At 37.4% G+C, this 18,872-nt stretch overlaps 1 protein-coding gene across 1 annotated transcript in view; it reads left to right on the forward strand.

Annotated features, from left to right (window-relative positions):
- The window catches only part of KCNH8 (potassium voltage-gated channel subfamily H member 8), a 393,974-nt gene that overhangs the window by 102,335 nt on the left and 272,767 nt on the right, over positions 1 to 18,872 (forward strand). The window contains exon 2 of the mRNA XM_001162672.6: positions 2,703 to 2,936. Coding sequence (XP_001162672.1) covers positions 2,703 to 2,936 — 234 coding nt within the window. The remainder of the gene's footprint in view (positions 1 to 2,702; positions 2,937 to 18,872) is intronic.

An 18,872-nucleotide genomic window follows, 5' to 3' on the forward strand; every position in this document is an offset into this window, starting at 1 on the left:
ACATGTCAGCAGTCAACTGAAAAATGGCTTCTGAAAGTGCATTAAAAGCTTTTTTTAGGATGTTTAGTACTTTGTCAATGCTATGTATTTACATTTTCTAAGTAATCTTCCAGCCAAAATTACAAAATGGAGTTGGGGAGAGACACACACTATTGTTAAAGTGACCCAAAGCTATGCCGAGTTGATGAGACTGAGACCACAACCCCAGTAGGAGGGTGCCCCCCTCTGGAGACTCCCACAGGTTTATGACTATGCGATCGTTAAGGACTGGGACCACATCTAATGAACTTTTTGCATCCACACCTGAAACAAAGTCCAACATACAATGTATAGTCAATAAGTGATTCTGCAAAGTGTGAGAGAATTAATTATGAGTCTAGGGTAATGCACCTCACTCCTGTGGCCTCAAAACAATGTATAATTGGAGTTTCTCGGTGTGTGTCTCTAGCTCATGCTTTCAGAGGGGGAGAGTGGCTGGGAAGGCAGAAGAGCCAGCTGGGCAGAGGCAGGATGCTGATGCTTACATTACACTTGGTACTCTGGGGTTAGGCGCTGATTGGAGCAAAGCTGAGTAGTGTGGATTTTGTTCTGCCAGCCGATGGTGGACTATGTTTGGAAACAAACAACAAAAGCTTAAAAGGAGATGGAGAAACACATGGAATAGATTTTCAGTGCTTCTCCTGCTGGCCATCAAGAAGTAGCTGGAGTACCTTCTTTCCCATGGCAGGAAAGATAGTCTGTCTGCTGCAAACCTCATTTAAACTTACTGTTTTTTGAATAGGCAATATATAAAGCATGTGGGATAAAATTCAAAAGGTATAGTAGGGTATATGGGAAAAATAAGTGTTTTCCCACCTCTGCTCTCTCTAGAGACAACACAATTACCAGATTCCATTTATTTTTAGGTATACAAAAACATTTCATGTTTGGTATGCATACACATGTGCATATATATGTATTTATTTCAGATAAATAGCTCATATAATAACATACTATACTGAATCTTGCTTTTTAACAAATTAACAGCTTATCCTGTAGTTTTTTCATTTTTATCTTTATCTTTAAAATCCCAGTCTCTAACACTGTTGGTATACCAAGTGTCCAACATTTGTTTCTTGTATGAATGAATGATTAATTTGATAGTAGTATCTAATTCATTCATAGTGAACCTAAAAGTCACCCACCAACACATTTTTTGAATGCCTTATCTTAAACCCCATCTCCAACATGCATCTTTTTTCTCCCTGTCGACATTATATTCAAATTAAATCTCAAAAAATTTATCCCATGGAAATCTTCTCTGAATATTGACTGTCTCTCCCCCAGGAGTTATTTCTAAGCACTTAGTAATAGTTTACTGTTACTAATTACTTAATAATTTACTATTTTGATTGTCCTCTAAGTCTTTTGTGTTAATATTACAACCATAAATACGTGAATAGCACTCTTTTTTTTTTTTCTTTTTGAGACGGAGTTTCGCTCTTGTTGCCCAGGCTGGAGTGCAGTGGCGCGATCTTGACTCACTGCAACCTTTGCCTTCTAGTTTCAAGTGATTCTCCTGTCTCAGCCTCCTGAGTAGCTGGGATTACAGGGGCCCACCACCATGCCGGGCTAATTTTTGTATTTTCAGTAGAGATGGGGTTTCACCATATTGGCCAGGCTGGTTTTGAACTCCTGACCTTGTGATCCACCCACCTTGGCCTCCCAAAGTGCTGTAATTACAGGCCTGAGCCACCACACCCAGCCTGAGTAGCACTCTTAACAATAATTTTTTATTGAGTAGTTGTTTGTGCCAGACACTTCACTAAGCACATAATATGCATAATCTCATTAATTCCTACAACACACCTATGAAGTAAATAACATTATTATTATTGTAGCATACCTGTCATTGCCCAGCCAATATCACCTGGAGATCGTATCCAGACCATTTCCTTATATACCACTGTTTTCTGGCATCTTGCTGCCAGAGTGATCTCTGGAGAGTGCACTTAGCTTAAGTGGGTAGGTCAGAAGTGTCAACATATTGACATCCTAGGAGTGAACTTTAACCAATTATGTGTGGACATTAGTGGATAAATACTTCTGCTTTCTCTCCCGTTTGTGGGACAACCTTTAGATGTACTCCTCACAATTATTTCAGGACCCATGGATTTTGCCCACAGTGGTGAACCCCTTTTTAACTTACCCTTTATTATCTTTTGTCTCTTCCCTATCTCAATTTACCACTTGCTTTCTTCCTGGAGTCACCTCCCAAATAAACTAATTATGCTCAAATCTTAGTCTCAGAATTTGCTTTTGGGGAAAGCAGATTTAAGGAAATTGAGGTTTAGAGTTCTTGAGTAACTTTTTCAAATTCACCTATACATTACATGGCAGATTCAGTATATGAAACCAGAAGCCATGATCAAAAGCATCATCCCTTACTGCCAACTAGATGGTAGGTGCCACAAAGCAGACCAGTGAACATGTATGTTTCTTCCACAGTGTGTTTCAAAATGCAAGCCTAAGTCAGAACTTAATGCATACTTCTGCTGGTCAAGCCCATTTTATGTTTTGGAGTGTCTCTTTTCCACTGCAGCACATCAGAACGTGCCTTTTGGCAGTTAGCTAAACACATATGCTGATAATTTATACAGGAATTGTGTATAAATTCTCACACTTATCTAGTTGCTGAGTATCTTCTCCTTGTTTTTCTATAGATAGCAACTTCATCCTTGCCAATGCCCAGGTGGCTAAGGGTTTCCCCATAGTCTACTGTTCCGATGGCTTCTGCGAGCTTGCTGGATTTGCCCGAACTGAAGTCATGCAGAAGAGTTGTAGCTGCAAGTTCTTATTTGGGGTTGAAACCAATGAGCAACTGATGCTTCAAATAGAAAAGTCACTGGAGGAGAAAACAGAATTCAAAGGAGAAATTATGTTCTACAAGAAAAACGGTGAGTTGGCTTTCTTTCGTGCTCACTGGAGAGTAGTGAGAGGCCGTCTTCTTTCAACCTAGTAATTGCTCCGCAACTCCCATTAAGGCTTAATGGCATTTCACATACATGCAGGCTGTTATAGAAGTTCCACAAATGACTTGGATGATAGCCTTGTTTTAACCATTAGCAGCATAAACTGCCTAGAAATTTTGAATTAGAATTATAACTATTCAATGTCAATGAATAGTTAACATATATTAACTGAGTTAATGTATGTTAAAATAAAGTATGTTAATATTATATTTTGGTAATTCTTAAAATATACGTTATGTATAATAGTTATTTGTATATTAATAACTTTTATCCAGGAGTATTTCTCAAATTCTATGCCTTTAAAGAACTACATCTCAATTCCAGTCATTAAAGACAGAGATCTGTGCGTTCCCTGCAAAAAAGGAAGTCAGTTAAAAAAAAAAATTGGCATATGCATTTTCTTTTCCGGTTACCTAGCCACAGAGCCTTTCTCACTATGCTCTTAAATTCTAAACACAAAACAGGAGACACATAGCATCTCACGTTAGAGTAAATTTTCTTGGGCTCCAAACTGCCTCTGGGGAAATACTAGGTCTTTTCTTGTGGCTGCAGTTTTGTGACTCTCTTTTGAATCATAGAGGATCTAGGGGTGTGTAAGGTGTCCTCAGTCCTTGAGTTCTATGTAGGAATACATATCATTAGCAAATGGGCCCTGGTACTTAAGGTAAATTCAAGAGGGAGAAATGAGAGAAACGCTAGATCAAAAATTAGAACAAACTATTATTTTCCTGGTATCCAAAATTCTCATTTTTTCTTCAGTAGCTTTCCTTTTCCCTTGTAGTAACATAATCCCCTGAGTTTTAGCTAGTGCATGGCTACCAAACTAGAAAAAAATATTTCCCAGCATTCTTTGTAATTAGGTTGGGCTTGTGACTAAGTTTTAGGCCAAGATATATGAGAAGGAGTATTTTGTGCAATCTCTGGGTAAAATAACTGAAAGTGAAATTGTTTGTTCTCTAATTTATCTCCTTTCCCTTTCCCATGGTGTGGACAGAACTGTGCCCTAGAAAGTAGGTATATTGAAGTCATAACCCCCAATATGATTGTATTTGGAGATAGGGCCTTTGAAAAGATAATTAGTGTTAAATAAGGCCATAAGGGTGGGGACCTAATCCAATATGACTAGAGTCCTTATAGGAAGCAGAAGAGGCACTGAGGGTGTGCACACACAAAAGAAAGACCACATGAAAATACAGCAGGAAGGCAGCTGTCTGCAAGTCAAGAAGAGAGGCCTCAGGAGAAACCAAACCTGTCAGCACCGTGATCTTAGACATCTAGCTTCCAGAGCTGTGATAAAATAAATTTCTATCATTTAAGCTACCTAGTCCGTGTTATTTTCTTATGGCAGCCTAAGCAAACTAATACGCATATGTTAAGAAGTTAAGACAGCTTAAGATGCTTCTGGGCTGAGACAATGGGGTTTTCTAGATATAGGATCATGTCATGTGCAAACAGAGACAGTTTGATGTCCTCTTTTCCTATGTGAATACCCTGTATTTCTTTCTCTTGCCTGATTGCCCTGGCCAGAACTTCCAATATTATGTTGCATAGGAGTGGTAAGAGAGAGCATCCTCGTCTTGTGCTGGTTTTCAAGGGGAATGCTTCGTTGATAGGTGCAGCAAACCACCATGGCACACGTTTACCTGTGTAACAAACCTGCACATCCTGCACATGTATCCTGGAAGTTAAAATGAAATAAAATTAAATTAAAAGAAGAAAAGGAATTGTATATTTGAAATAGAAACAATAATAGCTAAGATGTTGCTAAAGTTTATTTACAGGCTCTAAAAAAAAAGATAGTTCCAGTTTTATTCGTTGTAACAATATTACAATGATGTTTATTCTTTCCCTTAAAAAGAAAAAGTTAAGACAAGGCTAGAAAGCCAGTTTCAACCATTTGACAAGGACAATAACATAATGAAATGCAGAGCAACAAGATAGAAGGAACCTGGGTATGTTTACAGATCCACTTTCCACTCCAGACAACAAAATTTCTATCTTGTTTTGTTGCATTTCTGTCTTGTTTGAGTCACTTATTTTGGGGTCTTGTGTAACAATATTTAAACTGTACTCTAACACAGGGTTTCTCAACCTTGCCACTGTTGACATTTTGGGTCAGTAATTCTTGTGGTAGAAGGCTGTCCTGTGCAGTGTAGATGCTTAGCGCATCCCTGGCTTCTATATCTTACTCATTACTTTGAGGTATTGAGATCAATGTCAAGAAGGAGAGGCTGCATATGGAAATGTCATCCCCTTTTGTAAGTTATTTTTCCTTGGAGGATATTCCCTGATGATGTGGATTTAGGATATATAGTAGTTATGAAGTATTGGAGACTATCTCTTTGGGACAGGATACCTCAAAACACAGTTCAGACCATTGTGTCCTTCCCAATGTCAATACATAAGGCCTACATAGCAAATATGATAAAACAAAAGGATTCCAGCTCTATGTAATTACACCATAATCATTGAAAGGAGGCCTGAGATAAAAGAAAATGCAGGATGTTGCTGAGAATGCAGACTGGCAGGGAGTGATAAAGCTGCCATCCGGTGGAACAAAGGGGAAAGGATTTCCTTTGTCTGAAATACCCGCTGACTGCAGACTTGTCCTTCTTAAGATAGGCACCTTGTGTAGGTCACTCCAAATCTATATGAGTATTTTTCTTTTTAAGCCTCTTCACAATATCCGAATCTAGGTGTCAGGACCAAACAATGGAGACTTATAGGCTTGATAGGTAGAAAGTATGGCGTACAGGTTGGGAGCAAGAATTTCTTGAGCTCAGTTTTTTAATTAGATGTCTCTGCAGCCTTAGACACACTTGGGTAGAAATCATTAAAGGCACCAGTTCCCTTTAAGTTAGTCGCCATGGGGAATTGCCTGACATTCTAAGAAAACTAATTGATCCAGTTACAAGACTGAAAATTGCCATCTACCCTAGGCTAATCATACTGCATTATAGCTATTTATATAAATATCTGTCTGCAGATACAGTTGTGAGCTTTTGAAGGCACATTTCTACATCCCCAGTGCCTGACGCCTGGGGTCTCAAACAGTGTTCATCAGATGGTAGTTTCTTAGTAAATCCTTGCTGAAGGGAATTGAAATTGATTATTAGCCTATGGGTACTTAAAAATATGTCTGGATTTCTGGTTTTAAAAAATATGCTTATGACTTCAAGTGTCCTCCTTCCTTTCTTCAAGGATCATTTCCTTTTAATATGCTTTAGAAAGCAGATGCTTATCTTATCCTCCCCAGATACATTTTGACATTCTGTGATTGTGCTGCTTTGCCTATTTGTTCCTTAATGCTATGATTGCTCTCCTGACCTTACAGAAAAAGTGATATGGAAAAAGCTATCCAACACAATTTCTCCATGCTTCAGAGCTATAAAACCACATAGTGGGAGATCATCTCTGGTTTTCCCTATTCTTTCTCGTTATCCTTCAAGCTGAGATGGACACACTGAGATGTCATGTCCTATTTGTTTTCTTCCTCACTCTAGCTTGTTGGCAGAACTTTAATATCAACAAGTTGTGTCTTCTCTGATAGCATGAAAGACCATCATGATTGGATGTACCAGCCTTAGCTTGTATATGTTTATCTTAACATATCTATCCTCTCTACAGAAAGCTTATTTTTCAAACCTATTTGCATATTAGTAGGTCCAATATCATCAGTTTCCTGGAAAGAAAAATGTAGAGAACAAAGATTTAAGGTTGTTCTTAGGATAATATTCCCAATTCTGCAAAAAATATTATTGTGATATATTAGTTTGTTAGGGTTACCATTATAAAGTACCACAAACTGAGTGGTTTAAACAACAGAAATCTGTTATCTCATAGTTCTGGAAGCTAGTAGTTCCTCTAGATGATAGCTGGGTTGGTTCCTTCTGAGGGATGTGAGAAAGAATCTGTCCCGTGCCTCTCACTTTGCTGCTGGTGGTTTGCTGGAAACCTTTGGTGATCCTTGGCCTGTAGAGTGTCACCCAGATCTCTGCCTTCATCTTTACATATAGGTCTCCCTATGTGATGGTCTGTGTCCAAATTTTCCCTTTCAAATGAGGATATCAGTCACATTGGATTTGGTCCTACTCTAATGACCTCCTTTTAACTTGATTACCTCTGTAAAGACCCTATCTTCAAAAAAGGTCCCATTTTGAGGTACTGGGGATTAGACTGCAACATATCTTTTGGGGAAGATAAAATTCAACCTAAAACATCTAGTTACATTTATATTGAATAGATTAGGAGTTAAGTTATTTGCCCAAGATTACAAACTAGTAAATAAAAAACCCTGAATGCATAAACATTCTTGCTTGACTTCAAGGTCCTTGTTCTTAAGCCACTGATTCTCTGTGGAGGTGGAGATGCTCCCATCTCCCAGGGAAGTTTGCAAATCTCTGGAGGTTTTTGACTCAGTAATTAGGAGAATACTTTTGTCATTTATTGGGCAAGAGTCAGAGTTGCTAAATATACTGTAATGTGTGGAATGATCTTGCAATTGAAGAATTGTCCAGTTTCTTGCATGACTTTCTAATGCCCAGTCAGACTTTCCAGGAGGTGAAACACTGGATTCTAACTACCTGAATCCTGAACTTAACATGCAGAGTGCTTTTTGAAAGGATTTATTTCCCACTGAATTTTCAAAAATAAAACCATAGTGTAAGTGAGTGAAGATTGAACTTTATCACATTCAGAATTTCACCATGTAAGAAAATCTTATTAGTGGCTCACAGCACTTGTTGGTCTGATGGAGCACATATTCAGGTGTTCTGCACTCAGAGGCACAGCATTTGCAGTGATTCTACATACTGGTCCAATTATGCAACTGTTTTATTATATCTTCTGCTCTAGTTGGTCATACCTGAGCATTTCTTGTTGAGATATATATTACAGGGTAAATAACTTCATTTTTATTTTCTGTTTCTCTCTCTCTCTCTCTCTCTCTCTCTCTCTATATATATATATATATATATATATCTGGAAATAATGTGTATAAGTAGGCAAGTTTTGTTATGATGATTTTTATTTCTAAATAGTAAAAAAGGAAATACAAATATTATTTGAAAAGAGAATCTTGAGTTTTGTTAAGGTTGTGGATAACTCTGTACTCACAAACGCATTCATTCTCACGTCGCCATCAAGGTTTGCCATTTCTATGTGTATACCTCCTGAGCTATTGCTTACTTGATGTTTTTCTTTATTCTGATTCACTGTTTCATTTTACTTAAATAAATTGTAAGCAAAAGAAAACTAAGCCACTACGATGAATACAAAACCAGGATTACTAACTTCAAATAGAAGGCAAACATAAATAAATATTAAATGAAAACATTTGTTTTAAGCTTTTTTTAAATTAGAAAAGTAAAAAGTATACTGGGAAATCCAAGTAATAATAGACCTAATCAATTTTATTATGCCAACCAGCATATATGTTATTTTATTTAATTTTCCCAGTAACCCTTCAAATAAATATGGATTATCTCCTATTTACAGATGAGGAAACTATGATGTAGAAAAATGACTTAAACACAGGTCTAAATGTTATGTCATGAACAGGTCCCAATTTGTTGCCCCAGTCATTGTCCCTTATTTTATTTACAGATTGATGCACTTCAATTTATTTATTTTTACATTTTAAAATTTAATTATCTGATGACATAGTAAAATGCCCCAAAAAGCCCAATTCTTTTTAATATGTTAGGTTTTCAATTGTTTGTGAAATGGATATATGGATACATACACACATATATATGTACATATATATATGCATATATGTATGTGTTTACATACACACACACACACTTGTTACAGCAAAAATAATTTATTTATAATTAACTGCCTTTCTTTTTTAAGGGAGAATGCCTCCAAAGGGGGAACCTCTATTTACAAGCTGGATATGTATGAAGCAAATCTCAAACTGACCTAAGCTGTTGAATAAATAAAAACTGTTGTGTGGAAATAGGGAGGGCTGAAGAGGCTTCTTTAGCATTGGGATGGGTAGAGGAAAAGAAGGAAGAACTGTGAAAGATAGGAAGAAAAGAGGAGAAAAGGGGAGAGAGCAAAGGAAACAAATGGGGAAATGTGGTGATCTCGTGGTATTTTATCCATCAACGTGTCTAAAGGTAAATTTGATAATGCTAGCTGCATATTTTAGCTTCAAATACACATTTTAACTAATATGTACATATTCAAATGTAAGATATTTATGTTTTCCCCTTAAAATAATCTTGTATACCATTAGAATTATTCATACCACTATTTGGGCAACACGCTATGTTCATGCAAGTGTACACATAAGCTGTCTGAATCAGGTATATTCATATTCAGTCTTATGATTTCAGATCCTGATAAAAGCAAAAAGGAAGCAAATTTCTTCATGACCTTCCTCTTTTACAATGAGCTATTCATGACAGATAATTACAGTAAGAAACATTACTTACTTAAAAACATTTTTATTGTGTATATTTAATATATGTATTACTCTATAGGATATATATATATATATAGTAAAATGGTTACTGGGTGGAACAAATTAACATATCCATTATCTCACATAGTTACCCACTTCCACCCCTGTGGCAAGAGCAGCTGTAAGCTACTCATTTAGCAAAAATCCCAAGTACAACACACTATTATTAACTATAGTCTTCTTGTTGTACATTAGATCTTTCAACTTGTTCATGCTGCATATTTTCTGTTTTGTATCCTTTGAACTGCATCCCCCCAAATTCTTCTCCCCACCCCAATATTAACCACTGTTTTGTTCTTTGTCTCTATATATTTGATCTGTTTTTCACCTTATGATTCCATATATAAGTGAGATAATGCAAGTTTTCTTTCTGTGTCTGGCTTATTTCGCTCAGTATAATGTTCTCCAAGTCACATCTATGTTGTGACAAATGGCAGGATCTCCTCCTTTTTTAAGGCTGAATAATATTCATATATATATATATATCAGTTTATTTATCAAATTTTTTTATTGATAGACACCTAAGTTTTTCCCATATCTTGGCTGTTGTGATTAGTGCTGCAATGAACATGGGAGTGCAGATATCTTTTTCTTTTAATATATACTCAGAAGACAGATTTCTGGGTCATATGGTAGTTCTATTTTTAATTTATTTAGGAACCCCCATACTGTTTTTCATAATGGCTTCACCAATCTACATTCCTACCAACAGTTTAGAAGGGTTCCCTTTTCTCTGCACCCCTGCCAACACTTGTTATCTCATGTCTTTTTGATAATAGCCATCCTAATGGTGTGAGATGATATTGCATAGTAGTTTTAATTTGCATTTCCCTGATGATTAGTGATATGGAACACCATTTTATATATCTATTGGTCATTTTTATGTCATCTTTGGAGAAGTATTCAAGTCCTTTGCTTATTTTTTATTTGTGTTATATGTTTCCTTGCCACTGAGTTGTACATGTTCTTTATCAATCTTGGATATTGACCTCGTCTTCGATGTGTGGTTTGAAATTTTTTTTCTCAATTTGTAGGTTACCTTTTCATTTTGTTGACTGTTTCCCTTGCTATGCAGAAGTTTTTTAGTTTGACGTAGTCCTGTTTATTTAATTTTTGCTTTTGTAGACTGAATTTTTGGTGTAAGATTCAAGAAATCATTGCCAAGACCAATGTCTTGGAGAGGAGCTTTTCCTCCTCTATATTTTCTGCTAAGTGTTTTATGGTTTCAGGTCTTATATTTAGGTTTTTTTATTGATTTTCAGTTGAATTTTGTGTATGGTATATGATATGGATGCAATTTTATTCTTTGGAATGTGGAAGTCCAGTTTTTTTTCCCAGTATCATTTATTGAAGAGATTTTCCTTATCCTCTTGTGTCTTTTTGATGTCCTTGTCAAAATTAGTTCACCATATATGTTTGGATTTATATCTGGGCTCTCTATTCTGTTTCCCTGTTCTTTGTCTGCTTTTAATGCCTGCACTATTACATTTTTATTACTATAGCTTTATAATATAATTTTAAATCAGGAAGTCAAATGCTTCTAACCTTTTTTTTTTCTTTAATCAGAATCATTTTGACTATTTCGGGTCTTTGGTGGTTCCATATGAATTTTAGGATTATTTTCTGTCTGTGGATATGTCATTGAGATTTTAATAGGAATTGCATTGAATCTATATATTGTGTTGGGTAGTATGGACATTTTAACAATATTAATTCTTCCAATCCATGAGCATGGACTATCTTTCCATTATTAGTCTCCTCTTCAGTGTCTTTCATCAGTGTCGTATAGCTTTCAGTGTAGATATCTTTCTCATCCATTATTTTGCTTCTAATACTAAGAAGATATTCTTAATGAGTTTTTTTACACTTAGTTATTCAATATGACTCTGGAAGATTTTTAGAATATTTGATTATGTCATCTAGTTATTTCAGAATTGGAACTCAAAATAGGAAAAGAGACAATGATTTGGGTTGTAAAATTTCAGAGTATTCCCAAAATAACAATTTTAAATTTGAAGCACATGTGACTTCCCCATTTGGCTGCTAAGTAATGGGCTCATAGCATTGCATATGGAATGTTCTTCACTTAACATACAAATTTCAGAGCAAAAGATGTCATGCCCACCCATTTAATAAATGAACAGCAGCAAGAATGTACTTTTAAATAGAATGTGTTGTATCCAAATGAGTGTTTTTGTGAATACCAGAGTTCCTAGCATGGATGACACTTGTAGTTGCTTTAGAATTTCACCACGTCTAAAGAACCAAGGATTAATTTTATCAAGAGCTAGTGAAACCAGGCTTGAGATCACACAAAATAAAAAGATAGTTTATTCTAAGACTGAGTGAGACCTGGGGAGAAAGGAAAGATCATTCTGAGCAAAACAATATTATCTTCTCACCTAGCCCTCCCATTGATTCAAACCAGAGTCCAAGCCAAGAGAAAGGCAATACAACAGCAAATGCAATATTTTTTTATAAAGTTCTCCTCAGGCTGTTGAGAATGTTAAAGTCATTAGCACCGTGGGCATTAGGCTTATATAAATGGTAGCCTTGGCAGCAACTGAAAGCATCCAAGTGAGCCTGGAGGACAGCATAAAACTTAGATTCTTACTTCTTTGGAAGCCAAGAGGACTAGATTATAGGGACATTTCCTCTGAGTGTTAGAAGTACTTGTGAAGAGCCCCAGGGAGACTTGGTTTCCTGAATATGAGACCTTGTAATATTTTTCCTGTGTAATATATATGACCATATTTTTACTCACTGGGTTGTAGAGTCAAGGAAACTCAAAACAGTTTATCTAGTGTTCCAGTTATGACAAACTACTTTAGGAACTAGCAACTTAAAATAACAATAACTATATCTTACAATTTTGTGGGTCAGGAATTTAAGTTGGCCATGGGTGACTAATTCTTCCATGTGGAGTTAGCAGAGGTTGGTATTTGATGGTGTTCAGTGGGGAAATGCACCTGTTTGGCAGGTATAAGATGGCTTCACTCATGTGTGGCATCTTGAAAGGCTGAGATCAGTTGACACAGTGAACCAAAGTGCCTACGCAAGGCCTCGTCAGCATGGTGGGTTTGGGTAGTCGCTAGTCTGGTAGTCTAGTGTTTCATGAACCAGGCAGAAGCTGCAAGAATTTTTGTGACCTCATCTAGGAGATTACATAGCATAACTTCTGCCATACCATATTTAGTGGGGCAGCCACAAGTCCACTCAGATTCATGGGAAGGAGACCAAAATTCTACCTCTTGATAAGAAGAGTGTCAGAGAATGTGCAGTTGTGTTGTACAACTTCAATATCTAGTTTCCTAGAAACACATTTGGGGACGAGTGTGTGTGTAGCAACAGGCAAGAGAGCATTTGATTCTGAAGCTTATAAAATTTGCAGTTTTCATAAAGTCTATAGGGCCACCAAACAGTTACCATGCTTCTTTCAACTAAGTGTATTCGAAAATGTTGGGTCAGATTATTGTGACTACTCTCAGTTGCTTTCTCCAGCTTGATTCATCTGAAGCCTTACCTGAGACTTTGCATGCCCTCAAATAGAAAGCATGCATTGTTCTTTATGTTTTGGCAAAAGATTTTATGAAGATTCTCCAATATATATTTTCAGTCTTGATAGGAGATTAATATTTTATATTTGCCTCTTAGGTCTTTTGCATTCAAGAGGTGAATCTCACAAATGCACTTTTGGAAGACAACTTCAAAGTCATGGTAGCAGGAAGGCAAAGGGTTGAGAAAGTACGTGCGCTGAAGGTAGCACGTGCAGCCTGTATGGAGAGTCTGCCTTGCAGTTTATCTTTCTATTTGCACATAAGCTTTGTATTTGTAAACGTAGGCAGTCTTTCTTTTCTTCTTTTCGTCTATCTGAACAAGCTACTCTGAGAGAGCCTATTCTTTTCCTATGGTCATGACTAAAGTTGAATTGCTTAATCAATGAGCAGGAGTTTTACATAAGTCCAGTTTTGGAAATGCTCTTCACTGACCCACGCTCTGCAGCCAGAATGATGAGAAGAAAGTGAGACAAATGTAGAGATCAGGTCACAGTGCATTCATCAGAAACTGCTTAGCTTAGCTTTTTCGGCTTAGATTTAGTGTTCAGTGATACTGCCTAACTAGATTCCTCCATACTTTCAGTTCTTCAAAGTCAGCCTTAGCACCTACCTGACTTAGCACAGGCAACTTCATAAAATAGAAACAGCTAACATTTACTGAGCGTTCACTGTGGGCCAAGCTCTGTGCTCTGCTCTTTGCCTGTGTTGTTGCTTCAATTTAATCCTTTCATCAACCCTTTGAGGTATATCCTATTACTATCATATTTCACAGTTAAAGATCCTGATTCACAGAGAAGTTAAGTGGGAGCGCTGGGATCCAAGTCCTGGCAATTCTGACTCCTGACCCCTTGTACTCTGAAATAGTAAGTCATGCTCATGCACCTGGCAAACCTAACCTTTCTACCTAGGAAGCCCATGACACTCCCTCACCTGCCCTTAGTCTATGACAGTGGATGGTAGGCATGCCAGGCACTATACATACCCCTTGGGGTGAGTGATTGACAAACTATCAAGGAAGGACTAGCTCAATAATAGCTAGAATCAGAAAGTTTTGGAGTAGAATCTCAGCTCTCTACATTCAGTAAGTATGTATTCTAGTTCAGTGACTTTGCTTGTTTGAGCCTCAGCTTGATCTTTCCTAAAATAGAGATCCAATATCATCCTTATAGATGTCTCATGAAGGGCCAAATGAGATAACCACTTTTCAGCACACATTATCAGGAACAGCCACATAATGTGCAAATGAAAGTGCAGATGTCTTTGTTAAAAAGTTACTAAAAATTTCAAGACAGCACCAGCAGAGTGTTAAATGAAAGCATGGGGCCCTTCTAAGCATGCAGTCTATGTGACTGCACAGACCGCATGCCCATGAGGGTGGCCTTGTACATCACAGCCATTTAATGAATATTCTTTCCACCCCTGATATTCTTCCCACCAGAAGAACCTGCCTACTCCCATTTCCCAGAGTGCTGGATCCTCAGAACCTCACATTAAGGAGCCTGGAATCTATGCTTGGCCCTGGACTAACTTTGAACCCTGGCCTGTGGGCTGGTTTCTAGTTTTCCCTTACCTTATCAGAAAGCCATGAATATCTATCCATCTTCAACGAGATCCCACAAAAGTTTTGTGAGGTCTTAGCTAAGAGGATCTATGTCTCTTGAGTTGGATAGGAATTATAAAATTAACACAAAATTTACATCATTTACACATGCTTAAACTATACTAGCAACATGAATAATTATATAATATCGACTGGCTACAATTATATTAAAGTAGTGCTTTATTTTTCAGTGATGAGCCTTTACTCTATGTCATCCATCAAATTTACACAATCACTGGCACCAGAAATTCATGCTTCCTGACACTGTCTTAGGTCAGAACCTCACAATTTTGGTCCAGAGCTACAATAACTCATCTCAATCTGCAGACCAACCTCCAATTCTGCACCCTCAAGTCTTTTCTCCTCACTGTCTCCAAAGCTGTCTTCCTGAAGTGTGTCCTGCAATCCCCAAGTGTGCATCTCCTCAAAACACATGCTACTGTCTTATGACAGAGCCTTCAGGGGTGCCTCGTTGCCTTTCAGAATAAATAAAAACTCTTCACTCTGGCGTATAAAGCCGTCCATGAGCTAGTCCCAGCCTACAATCTCTTTCAACTCACCCTTCCCTGTTTCTGTCCTCCCTGTTCCCTTCATTTCTCATCATTCCCATGTCAGCACATCCCAGACTTCAGCCTAATTATTTTATAGTTTTGTTTTTTAAAAAATCTTCCATATTCTAACTTGCCTTGTGCCTTTGTACTCGGTGTTCCCCCTGCCAGGAATGCTACTCCCCACTTCCAAATTCCATCCTCATATTAAGCTAATAAAACTACTGAGATTCAATTCAAGCCTATTTCATCTATGAGGCTTTCAACTATGACCTTCCGTTTCACACAGTGTTTCCATGTGTCACAGTAGGCACCACCTTGTGTTATAACTTTCTCTTTATACATCTCTGTTTCATTATGCATGTTTGAGGGTGACATTGGTACCATATTAATCTTGTTATCTACAGTGCCTAGAATAGTTCCTGATACATAGTAAATGCTATTTGCTGAATGGGCGAATGAATAAATAGCTTTTCTTGCTGTTTCAATTGAAGCTCTATATTGCTTCCATGTTAGAATAGCCTTGAGATGTTGTATACGTCTCCCTGTATTCTCACATAAACTCATTTTGCTTTTCTATTTCAACTTTATGGTTACCTTTCCTCCCAAGAAAGACCTCTGACCTCATCCTTCACTTTTCTTTCTATTTCTAGACATTAATTCCTTTGCTGGAATATTTTATTTTTCTCTCCTTAGAGAACATATTTCAATTCTCTGTCTTACAAAGAGAGAGGCATTGGTGTTCTGGAGTTTTCTGCTGGCTTGATAAATTAACATCTGTTTGTATGGGAAGTGACCGGGTTGTTCTAAGGCATTTTAATTCAGGCATGTGGACTGGGGTCTGAAGGATTATTCATTGACATCTATCTGCTCTGCCTCAGTCCTGTCTGTCACAGCTGCCTCTGGGAGGTTGGGCCAATAAAGGCACAAAGGAGGTAAACAAAAAAGGCAGCTGAGAGAAGTGAGTGTGTCCCCTGAGCATGCTGGCAAGAAAAGGCCAGGGGAAAGCACCTGAGAAGACAGCCGCTAGAATGCAGCTGATGCCAGCAACTTGCACACAACTCAGAAATCCCCGTGCCTGATGATGGAGACAATGGGACCACTCTGAATGTGAAAAGAATACGTATTTTACTCTACCTAGAAACTCCGGCACGTAAATAGCTCTGAAGGCTGAAAGAGCTCTCTAAGAAGTAGTTCAATGTTGGCCTTTAGCAACTTTGCAGGATGTTCGAAGGAATTCACATTTTCAGATGCATATTTGAGAAGAAAAATGTAGTAAAAATTATCTTATCATAGAAAGCATTTTTAACCATTTCTAGTGGGTTAGAATGGAAAAAAATGTGACCTTTGTGTGTGAAGGCTCAAGTTTGAGTCCTTGCACAGTCACCAAGGTGCTGTAGGTGATCTTAGCCAAGCTGATTAACCCTACAATATCTAATCTTGCCTGTAAGAGCAAGCAGAAATATTTAGCTCTTAAAAGCATTTAAGAGAATCAGATAAAGAAAGTAAGCTATAGAAAATATAAAGAAACACATAAATGCTTGTTGTATTGACTCTCAGAGTCTACATTCATATCTACCAGACCAAAAGGCTTCTGTCCCTTATGAACTATGTGATTTTGAGCAATTAACTTCAACTTCCCGAGCCTCAGTTTTCTCTTCTGTAATATGGCAATAACAGTAATAGCATCTGTTTCATAGGCTTAAGTGAAGTATAAAGTGCCTTGCACAGTGTCTGACACATAATATGTGCTCAGTAAGTGTTAACTGTCACTCTTGTAACCAATAGTATTACTATTACAAAGTTTGAATTCATCTTACAATAATTTAGTTCATTATCTGAGCACAGAGTTTAGAGTACCTGTTATGTTTGGGTCAGTCCTTCTGTTTTGCACGTAAGAATACAAGAAAAGGGAAAACATAAACCTTGCCCTCCTGTACCTTATGGTCTATTAAGAGAGAATGACTAATCAAATAATCACACAAACATATTAGGAAGTTTGAAGGCAAGTTGCAGGCTCCTATGGTAGAGAATAACAGGGGGATCTGACCAAATATGGAGTTCAAGGAAAACTTCATCAAGGAAATGATATTTGAGTTGACTTTTGAAGGATGAGTAGAAATTGACTACATGGAGGAAAGAATGAAAGCATTCTAGTCAAAGAGAGCCACGTATGCAAAGTTCCTGGGAGAGACTATCTTATTTGAGACACGGAGAGAAGGCCAGTTTAGCTGGAGGGCAGATAGCTGTGTATCACGTAGGAGAAGGTGGGTAAACCAAGTTAGATCACTCGGGATTTTGTCGACTATGCTCAGGCTATTGAGAGTCAACTTAGTGCAGTCAAAGTGTTTTAAGCAGGAAAGTCACATGATGAAAATTTCATTTAACAAAGAACATTTTTGCTGCCATATGAGTAATCCACATAAGAGATGGTCATTAAGGCAGGTCCTACTCAGAGTGTGATGTGAAGACCAGCAGCATCAGCATACCCTGGGATTTATTGAGTGCCACCCAGACCTACAAATCAAATCTGGGGATGGGGCCCAGCACTCAGTGTTTTCACGAGCACTCCAGGTGATTCTGATGCTCACTAAAGGTTGAGAAGCCATGGCTTGGTCCAGGATGTAGCCAGTGAAGACTGAAGAGTGAATGGATTTAAAACCAATTTCAGAGGTTAGCTGCTAGAATTGACAAGATTTGGCAATATCTTTACTTTGGGAAATGAGAAAGAAGGAAGCATCAAGGATGACTCTAAATTGTGCATCTAAAGAAACCATCTAATCTGACTTTTTATACTTCGTTGTGTGTATAGATATATCTGTTTTGAGATTAGAGAAGATGAAGGACTAGGGTGTGGATTTTGGTTTACGTGTGTTTGTTTGTTTAAGCATGTACTAATCCACAGAGCACTGTTGATAAGATCTAAGAAGCATCATTATAAAAAATGACTTCAGATGAAAAAAATAACTTATAACTCGGACCATCTCAACCAATTGGCAATATAAGCAAGTTATCACTGGAGAGCTCATATCCTCTATGATAAGGAGAGCTATTTTTCTTTAAGTCTTTACTTTCCCAAAATTTCTCAATTTTGAGTCCCCCAAATTATCTTTTGAAACATCATGTTCCACTATTTTTAAAAAAATACCTTTTCAGAACTATACTAGGAGTGAAACAGTAAAGGAAATCTTGTTAAAAATGCTACTGAGATAATATACTATTAAAAGGAGAAACATTAAACTCAGAATGTGTTTTGAGATTTAAAAAGTCGCTGACCACCTAAGATTGTTACACTCTGTATAATGTCTATAATGATTTTTTGAAGGTAGCTATTCTTTTTCACGCATATGAGAGACAGCCAGAGTGGACATTTCTCACGTTTTTAACTTTCTAGTTGCTTTGATCTGACTCTGTATAGACTCAGACCACAATCTCCATTTCACTTCTTTAGACTCATGATTTACATATCTTTTGCTTTGTAATGCAGCTGAGAAAGCTCCTACTCAGTGCCATAATTCCCAAAGCAGCTTCCGCTCATGGATTTCAAAGTGAAAGCCTTATCAGAGATCCCTCTAGGCCATTGGTGGCCAACCCTATTTTTCAAGTGAAGGAGAGTTAATTATATGCTCAATATCAAATTGGAAAGAAAATGTCTAGCCTTTATTTAGGAAAATAGTGTTGTCT

Source organism: Pan troglodytes, chromosome 2, assembly GCF_028858775.2.
Source record: "Pan troglodytes isolate AG18354 chromosome 2, NHGRI_mPanTro3-v2.0_pri, whole genome shotgun sequence".
NCBI classification, from domain to species: domain Eukaryota; kingdom Metazoa; phylum Chordata; class Mammalia; order Primates; family Hominidae; genus Pan; species Pan troglodytes.